Genomic DNA, 10,340 nt, shown 5'->3' on the forward strand with positions numbered 1-10,340 from the left:
TAACATGTTGACCTTCACAAACACTAAAAACGTGTTTCGCAGTCTGATAAAGATATGCAATTGATCAACCTTGCACAAAAAGCAAACAGTGCATTTTATTAGTGTTATATGACAGCATATTACTGCTGCACAGTCCAACAAATACTCCTCAGTCAACCCTCTGTCCGAAAATGTATTGATTTTGTCGCAATTTTGTGGGATATGGTGCAAGTTGCCTTGAAAGCCACATTTCTTGGTGTGCAAGAAGTGCAAACAATCCTTGATGGTTTTGTAGTTTTGCTAGCAAAGCATCTGACAACCTTGCATGCTCTTCAGCAGATGAGTCTTTTAATTGCTCTGAAAATTTGGTTACAGAATGACGATTCAAATTGACGATTCAAATTGAAATATTGATACACCGTCTTGTGGAAGACATTCGGCATCAACTTTTTTTTTTTTATTGGCGTGAGCAGACATTTTGAGGGTAACTGGCTAGCGTCGTTCGTCTTAGTGCACGCACCAGCATCATGGATGTACGTGCATGCGTTGTAATGTAAAAAAACAAAAAACAAAAACGCTGTTTTCGTAATTAAATCAACACACTTGTATGACATTAACGGAATAAATGTTTTTCCATACATGTTCCTACCGGGGCCGGGCAGGGACCTCCAGAGGGCCGGATGTGGCTCGCGGGCCGTCAAATGCCTTGGTCTGCCATAGAGCGTGATTTAAAGTACCGGGAGATTGTCCATCTGTTTGTCTTGTTTGTTTCTTCTGGGTCGATGTTTACGTTCCAGGCTCCGGGCCGGCGATGGAGGGGACGCGTCGGGGAGACGGTGAGACAAGGCAGGGCAAACACGGCGGCGCAAACGCCGTCCAGTTTTTAGTCCGACGGCGACTTACCGCAGCCTGGCCTTCGTCATCTCCTCGGATGAGGCACCAAATTAGGGCACGGCCGAGCGCCGCTGGAGGTGCGGGAGACGCGGCAGGACAGCGAGGGTAAACCTCTGAGCACCAACAACCGCGCAGAGACACAACGGAGAATGAAGAAATTCAACTCGTGACCGGTGAGGCAGGTTTGGACAACCCGCGCTTTATTTTGCACTCTCCCGGTGGACACCGGGTAACTAGGCTAACGGCTAGGACGGGGAGCAGCTCAAAAAAAAAAAAAAAAAAAAAAAAACAATAACAAAAATCCACCAACCTGACATGCAGACGCGTGATAAACATGTAATAAAACTACAGTGATGACATCAAAACCGGGGTTGAAGATCAGGCGCTGATCTGAGACATTTCTCGCCGTCACGGCGACGGTGATCACGGCAAATTGGATGAGTAAACATAAGCACATCCAGTCTGCTTCACAGTAATTGACAAAATCAAGACATTATTAGACGATAACACAGTCAAATATTAAATATTCCACTTCTTTTTTTTTTGTACAGAGTAGGGTAAGGACTCCTTGGATTGATTCAAACACCTGAAATGAAAAAAAAAAAATTTAATCTTTAATTGAATGGGTTTCCTGCATATTTAAGAACATTACTATTATTATTATTATTATTATTGTTATTGTTGGCATTTTTTTAGGAACCCAGCGCTGCATCTGCAGGATCAACACAAAACACAGCGCTCACATCCCTGCCGCACGTCCATCTACGACCACTGGGGGAAGCGGTTAACTCTGCCTTCGATTCCAAGAGCGGTGCTTGATAATTAACACCATCCCATAATTCCGCCGCGAAGGGGTTGCCGAGTCTCTGAATCTTGAACGCATCCCTGACAATTGGCCCAAATGGATGAAAACTAAACCGACCAATCAAAGTTGTTTTTTTTTTTTTTGGAATTCTTTTTATTTATCATTTACCGCCGCCATCCTTTTGATAGCGACCTTCTGGGTTTTGTTTTTTAAGGTCGCCGTTTCAGCCGCACCATCTTGTTCGTCTCATTCCGCTCCTTCGCTTTTCTTTGTTTTTTTAACGTTTGCCAATCGGACGAGGTTCGTCTTCGCTCGTCTTTTGCAAGGTCGCCCTTTTGAGAGCGCCGCGTTCACGGATGTGACCCTCGATGAGTCAAACAGCCGGTTGCTATGACAACCGCCTCCCCCTCGCCACGAAGGCATGGTGACGTCCCGCTGAACGTTGGGATCGGAAACAAGGAAAAATATAACAAAAAAACCCGTAGAGCCTTAAATGTTTCCCTCAAACAAAATCCTCCTGCTGGAAGTGGCCGTCCTTCATCATGCTCAGGCTGGCCACCGAGTGGTTGGTGCTGCGCACGGAGGTAACGCGCATGTTGTAGTGTTTCCGGCTCTGCGAGGGGCCTCCGAACGCCACGCGGCAGCAGCAGCACAGCTGCCGGTTGAACTGCTTCTGGAAGGTCTTGCTCAGCACGTACAGGGCGAAGGGGTTGAGGCAGGAGTTGGTGAAGGCCAGGATACGAGCCGCCACGCTGCTCACGAAGTGACCCAGCGAGGTGTCCGGCTGGAGAGTGAAGAGAGAAGGGGCGATGACATCACACAAGACTGAAAAATGTTCAGTAAAAGTTGTACAGCCACCTGTAGATTCAATATGTAGGTTTGGGCAGGCTCAAGAAGGCCCATTTTTGGAATTTGATGAGCAGAAGATGGGAGCTCTGGCATTAGCATTAGCATTAGCATTAGCATTAACAACCCCCCTTACACCTAGTTTCTGCAGATCAACTCTTCGATTTACACAGCGAGCCACCATTTTTTTTGGGTGAAACGTCTACGAGTGAAGAAATTCAAGTCCAGCTGCACAAGACAAGAAGATTTCAACAAGAATTCACCATGACCTGGATGACTGAGAACCTCCGTAGACATGAGCCCTAGCTTGCTAATGCAGCCAGTGTCAACAGAGACGAGCGAGGCGGTCCCGAGCGTTTCGCCGGCCCCTGACCTGGGAGTAGTGGTAGGAGCGGTACAGGTAGATGACGTGGCTGGGCAGCCAGCAGACTGCAAAGAGACCCACGAACACCAGCACCGTCCGGGCCAGACGCTTCCTGGACTCCACCTGTCGGCGGGGAAAAACGCCGGAGACCACAGGTGAAGACCAGCACACCAAACACCTCCTGTCATTAAACTCACCCCCTCTGATTGCATTAAATGGGGAGGAGATTCGTAGCAAGAGGGTTCAATTCCAACATGGGCGCCTTCCTTCTTGGAGTTGCCGGGGTTCCTCCGAGACCCCGCGTTGCACCGGCATGTGAACGACAGGGTGAACGGTTGAATATCCCCTTGTGACGTGGATGAGAGAGTGAATGTCTCGATATGATATATGAATAAGAGGCTGAATGGGAAAAACAAACAGATCGAAAACCCCAGAGCGCACATCGCACTTAATTCGGCACAGCCCTGAACACTTGAACCTCACATACAGCGCAATGCGATAATTTTCCACTCTTCACTTTTTTACTTCTTGAATTTTTACTTTTTTCTTTTCTACATATTTCTTCTAGTTCAGTGGTTCTTAACCTTGTCGGAGGTACTGAACCCCACCTGTTTTACATGCGCATTCACCGAACCCTTCTTTACTGAATCGAGGATCGTTTCGTTGATGGGTACAAAGAACAGGCGGAGTAGCCTTTTCATCGAATCTGGCTCCCTTCACCTTGAATCCAGCAAGCGCTATGTTCTTGTAGTTCCCATCTCCATGCAGCTGAAGGAAGCCTTCCCTTAGTTTTGCCGGTGCTGGACTAGAATTGCTCATCTTGTCTTTGCAAATCATGCAGTTAGGACATCGATTCCAATCACGTTCCGTCATACATGTGAATCCGTATTGTACGTGTTCTTCCGACCGCTTTCTTTTTTTGCCCGACATAATTAGTACGAAGGGATTCAAATATTAAGAAAGAAATCACATGACGTACCATCACGACAGTCACAAGTTACTACAACTGAGCGCGCCAAAATCCCTGCAGCACGGTTAGGCCGAGCTATGAAGCGTGATCACCTGCAGCCAGTGATGTCATCACCAATGTGTGTCTTGACCTCCGCCGAACCCCTGAGACTGACTCACCGAACCCCTGGGGTTCGATCGAACCCAGGTTAAGAACCACTGTTCTAGTTATTATTTCTATTTTTTATGTATTATTTTTTAATTTTTTTGGTCCAGCCCAAAGATGCCGCTTTTTCAGGTTGTTTTGTCTGTTTTTGATTCCACTTCACCTGAGAGATGCTATCTTTAAATTTCCTTGCACTCTGTGTAATGACAACTCTTGAATCCTTGATATTTAAATCTGACGTGAACGAGAGGGTGAATTGTTTCGTGACGTGCAAACGTAAGAGTGAACGGTTGCCTCTGTATGACGTGGGACGGACTGAAGGGTCAGCGGTGCAGATGCTGAGTGAGTGTGTGAATGAATGAATTCATTCTTCTGCTTTTACTTTCTTTTCCCTTCGGGGCGCCGCAACAAATCAACCTCCTCCATCTAATCCATTGCTTCTCAACCAGTGGGGCGCAATGCGATACCAACGGAGGCGCGTGTGACCCCGGGGAACATGCTTACTTTTGTTGCAGTAGAATAAAGTGTAATTGCACATCCACAGTGGGTGGCGGCGGCGCTCTTATTGTCAGTGTGCACAGTATTAGCTCTAAGGTGTTGGTTTTTTTTTGTACCGAGCTTGCACGCACACAGCACAGAGCAGGAGATATGAAGTGCAAAAAAAAACCCCACAAGCGACACCATTGAAAAGTATTTAACGGGGATGATAAGAAAGGCGAGGAGAGACAAAAGAAAGTCACCCGAAAGCTAAGACCAGGAAATATGGGGACGCGTACGTAGCGCTTGGCTTCACTGCGACGACGGTGGGAGACGAGGAACGATCGCTGTGTTTGCTGTGAGCCGAGAGTTGCAGAATCACGCTTGGAAAAGCCGTGCACTGCAAAACCTGCTCATTGTAGCCATTCATCCCGACTTCCTCATTTTGATTAAAAGAAAAAAAAAAATCAATTTTTTTTTTGTTGGTTAAAGTGTTTTTTTTATATTGTGCTTTTAATGTTGCTGATCAATTTGAATTCATCATTACTATTATTTTGGAAATTTATTTAATTTTATTCTTCAGTATCAAATGGTTCGGTCGATCAAATTTATAGTTTACATAAAGATTTCATTTTTTTTTATTTTCAGGCTCATTGATGCACTTTAAAGCTTTACGGGCTAAAAAAACAAATTCTTTGTTGCAAGATGATCAATATTCCTTTCTTTTTTTCTTTTCTTTAATGTTAATAAGGATACGATGTTATGCAGAGGTGTACGCAGAGCAATTTGTGGACAAATTATTCTATTTACAGTTGCGTCGCAGAGTTGGGGGGGCAAAAAGTTTTCTTCTTCCTAAGGGGGCATAACAGAAAATAATTGGGAAGCACTGACCAACCCAGACGTGGGCATTTTCCGTCCAAGTAAAAGTATTTATTAATATCATAAATGATTTATTAATATTAAAAAGTATTTCAATATTAACTATAGTAGCAATACATTTATTAAGATTCAATAAATGTATAATTTTTAAAATTTAAATTTTAATATTAATTACATTTTTCTTAAAATAATTTTAATTTTGAATAATAATTTCAATTTTAATCACAATTAAAATTGAAAAAATAATATACAATTTTAACATTTAAAATATTTCTTAAAATAATTTTAAGTATTTTAAATCAATATTGAATTTAGATTTTTTTTCCCCTTTTGTTTAATTTTGTATTTAGTTTGATGACATACAAAATAATGTTGGTACATTTTATGATCATGAATGATTTTAAAGTTGAAACAAAATGCCAAAAAATTTAAATATTTCAATAAAAATTTTCATTTTATTTAATTTACATGATACCTTGTTGGCCCGCGCATAAAAATTAAACAAGAATTGTGGTCAGACAGCCAAAATAATTGCCCACCTCTGGACTGACCCAATTCTCTGTATCCACCTCTCTCGCACGAATGAACGATTGAATGAATGAATGAATGAATGAATGTTGTGCGCAGGTGTGCACGGGTCACCCGCCTGGCGTCTGGCGTGCACGTTCCCCTCCACGGGCAGGTTGGAGGCGCTCCTCATCAGGCTGCTGGCGATGAAAGCGTAATACACCGAAATGACCAGCAGGGGGATGACGTAGAAAATGAGGAAGGAGGCGGTGGAGTGGATCTTGGGGTGGAGCTCGCCGGCGTGGGGATACGGGGCACAGGTGACAAAGCTCTCGTTGGTGGAGGCGACGGTGAAGGTGTGGAGGTCGGAGAAGACGGCTTCGGGGATGGCCAGGACCAGCGACAGGAGCCAGATGAGCGCCGCCCGGAGGACGATGCTGGCGAGGGACCCGGACGTTTGGATGTCCAGCGGCTTCACGATGGCCCTGTACCTGCAAGCGGGACGGACGGACAGGCGTGAGTGCTCTGCGGGTGGTCTTCGAGGCCGAATGAAGGTCCTCCATTTCTGCCTGTCAAAAGGGAGAGAAAACATTCACTGCTAAAAGGGCAAAGCAATCATACCGCTGCTGAGACCGGCAGATGGAATAATGGGCCTATTCAGGAGAACCTCCGCCAGGGATGGAGGAAATGAGAGGCGGCCATGTTCTGAAGATTACGACGTTTTTTTTTTTTCTTGCACGGATGTTTGTGTGTAATTACCCGAGGGTTCGGCGGCACTAATAGAATGACATTCAAATTGTGAAGAATTGTGAAGCCAGGAATCTTCTGACTTCACATGAGATCACAGAGCAGAAGGTTTCCTTCTTTTCTTAACTCCAATTCGGGCTAAAGAGAAGAAAGACCCGATGGAAAAGCAGCGGTTAGCACTTCCGTCTCGGGGAGGTCCCCGGTTGGATTCCAACCGCGGCCTTTCCATGTGGCGTCTCCATGTTCCTTCCAGGTTCCTTCCATGTTCCACAAACGGTCCAAAACCTGCGGAGACCATCATTGGAGACCACCGATTGTCCAGACCTTTAAATCTTATGACGCAATAATATCGAGAATGAAGGCTTACTTCTTTAACGATAAAACGACGCTCCTCAAAGAACACCTGCTGATATGATGAGGTGTTTCTGCTGCTAAATGAGGTTAAAATAAACCCTCGTCCGTTATTGACACCGATTGCCGGTCGATCGCCCGGGTTTGACCTGATGTCGTAATCGCTCCATGATTTTCGTGTACAACCGTGACGTCGATCCAGCACGTACAAAACATCGGAATATCCCGAATGCTTTCCCTTAACTTTCCCTTAACGCTTGCACCGCTTGCAGCCTCCCGTGTTTATAAACACTGCACGGACGCAGGCTTAGCCAAATATGTGCGTGTTTGTGTGTGTTGTAATCTAATAGAATCATTTATTACTGTAAATCACCTAGGTATTTCTATTAGCCATGAGTCTGGATGAGCTGCAGCTGTTCAACAAGGAATCTGATCACACTGATTAAATTCTGGCAAGAAATCGTGCAAAAAAAAATAATTTTATTCCTGACTTTTACTTTTCCTTTTGAAATAATTTATAGATAAAATAAATATAAAAGCAGGTGATTTCACATGATTTCAGACGTCTCGTTAGCAATTGTTAGCATTAGCATCTTCCCATAACTTCGGAGCATCCCTGCGGCTTATATCACCAACTCAACACGCTACCGCCGCCTCCGCCACCACCGCCGCCACTGCCGCCCAACAGGGAGATCAAGACACTCGATTCGAGATGTGCTAAAAGCGTCAGGTATCGACAGGTTACAGGAATTCAGTGACTCATGAAGTCGCCGGGGGGCAGTGGTGACCCGCCAACGCTCATCTCTCACCTTCTTGCAGCCGCCGCCATCTCGCCTCTGATGCCTTAACACTCATTCAAATCACTTAACACTATGTGTTTGTGTGTGTGTGTGTGTGTGTGTGTGTGTGTGAGTGAGTCAACAAAAGTCAACAAGTCTGTGACAAACTTGCAAGTTTGTTATGACCAAGCTCGTTAAATCAGAAGCGACATGGAGAGACGCGACCCCCGTCCTGACCTTTGCACGTTGCGCCGGATGAATTATGAGCAACCCAACTCTGCTCTCCCAAGCAACCGGGACGGCGTGGCGGACGTCTAATCGCACAGTCCGCTCGAGCCACGCATACGAAACTGTACCAAGTAGTTAGAGATCATACTTTTGAGATTTCATTATTAAGTGAAAGGACATCATAACATCTAATGATGATGATGATAACAATAATGACAATAATAATAATAGTAATAATAATAATCATAATAATAACTAATGGTTGTTTTAGTAGTAATAATAAGAATGAGAAATACTAGTAATAGTAATAATGATAATAATAATAATAATTATTATTATTATTATTATTATTATAGTAGTAGTAGACACAAGAAGTGGTAATAATAATAATAATAATAATAATAGTAGTAGTAGTAGTAGTTGTTGTAATAGTAGTAGCAGTAATGATAATAATGATGATAATAATAATATTAAAAATAATGATAATGATTATACTTTCATGTCTGCAGTAGCAGAAAGGATCGGTCGACAGCATATAATGATGATGATGATAGAAAAGAATGATAAATATTATTAATCAAAGCATAATCATCATGATAATCATAATAATTGGAAATCAGAATCATAAATACTTTTTTTATTCCTGAGCTAATTGTATAAAAAATATGAAATAATATGAATAGAAAAGAATTTATAAAAATATTATCATTATTATTAGTATTAGTAGTAGTCGTTGTGATAATGATAATGATAATGATAATATTTTTATAATTCTTTTCTATTCATATTATTTCATATTTTTTATACAATGATAATACTTTCACCTTTGCAATAGTGATGCAGTAGAGGATATCTGATAATAATTACAATATCAATACTAAATATGTAATAATATCTGTGTAATAGCGGCAGCACTGGAAACCCTCTGCAAAGATTTATAGCGGAAAATAAAATATTCAATCGGCGGGATCTTCACGGTCCAAAAGTTCACCGGCGCCTGACAGGCGAGTCCGGGCGTCGATTCCCGCGGTTGTCAGCCTACCTGTCCGCGGAGAGGGCGGTGAGCGTGAACACCGACACGCCGACCGAGGTGAGCTGGACGAAGGGGATGACCTTGCAGCCCAGCCGGCCGAACAGCCACTCCTCGGACAGGAAGCGGCTGGCGTCCACGGGCGCGCAGGTGAGGAGCAGCAGGACGTCGCCGAGCGCCAGGCTGGACATGAACAGGTTCGGCACGTTGCGCGCCGCCTTGGAGGAGCAGAAGGTCCGGATGAGCGTGATGTTTCCCACCAGACCGAGCACGCTGATCACGCCGTACACCGCGGCGATCGCCACGCCGGCGGGCCACATCGTCGTCGGACCGGACCGGAAGTCAGGACGCGCCGCCGGACGCGGCTCGGATCCGGGGGGGAGAGGGGAGGGGAGGGGAGGAGAGGGGGGGGCCGGTGCCAGGTGGGGACGCGCGCCGTGCGCTCAATCGATGGGTTTAGTGTGTGTGTTTGTGTGTGTGTGTGTGTGTGTGTGTGAGAGAGAGAGAGCATGCATGCGTCAGATGGCAGTCAAGTGTGTATGTGGGAGACGGATAGCATGCGTGTGTGTATATGTGCGTGTGTGTTTGTGTGCGTGTGTGTTCGTGTTTGTGTGTGTGTGTTTGTGTGTGTGTGTGTGTGTGTGTGTGTTTGTGTGTGTGTGTGTGTGTGTGTGTGTGTGTGTGTGTGTGTGAGAGAGAGAGAGAGAGAGAGAGAGAGAGAGAGCATGCGTGCGTCAGATGGCAGTCAAGTGTGTATTTGTGAGTGTGTATGTGTGAGACGGATAGCATGCGTGTGTGTGTGTGGGTGTGTGTGTGTGTGTGAGAGAGAGAGAGAGAGAGAGAGAGAGAGTGTATGATAGAGATAGCATTTGTGCGTGAGTGTGTGTGTGTGTGTGTGGGTGTGTGTGTGAAGTAAGACCCTCAACCCTCCCCACACACTTACAAACACACGTATATGCACACGCACGCACACACACACGCATGCGCGCACAAATGCACCCACGCACGCATTTCTCTCTCCCACACACTGTCTCTTTCGGCAATAAACACACACTCGCTCGCACGCACGCTCTATCTCTTACACACACACACACAAACACACACACACATTCGCACGCACGCCCCCTACTTGCTCTCTCTCTCTCTCTCTCTCTCTCTCTCTCTCACACACACACACACACACACATACACACACACACACACACGCACCAGCATCGGTCCCTCCTATTGGCTGACAGGTGTCTCATGGAGCATCAAACTTCATGTTTCCATTTCTGTTTGTCTTTCAAACTTCTCCAAGTTCACCGTCAAACCTGCGCGGTTCCGGTTGAAACCGGAAG

General features: G+C 45.0%; 1 protein-coding gene across 1 annotated transcript; it reads right to left on the reverse strand.

The window, feature by feature from the left end:
* Nucleotides 1-2,088: 2,088 nt before the first annotated feature.
* grpr (gastrin-releasing peptide receptor) lies at nt 2,089-9,361 on the reverse strand. The gene is made up of 4 exons (XM_086144302.1): nt 9,013-9,361; nt 6,005-6,356; nt 2,898-3,011; nt 2,089-2,462 (listed from the first exon to the last, which is right to left on the reverse strand). Exons 1-4 carry the CDS (start codon nt 9,318-9,320, stop codon nt 2,181-2,183), a joined length of 1,056 nt encoding a protein of 351 aa, XP_086000428.1. The 5' UTR covers nt 9,321-9,361; the 3' UTR covers nt 2,089-2,180.
* Between the last annotated feature and the right edge of the window lie 979 nt (nt 9,362-10,340).

The sequence above is a fragment of the Fistularia commersonii genome, chromosome 3 (genome assembly GCF_037954325.1).
Source record: "Fistularia commersonii isolate RoL2024-O1a breed Wild chromosome 3, RoL_Fcom_v1.0, whole genome shotgun sequence".
NCBI lineage: Eukaryota > Metazoa > Chordata > Actinopteri > Syngnathiformes > Fistulariidae > Fistularia > Fistularia commersonii.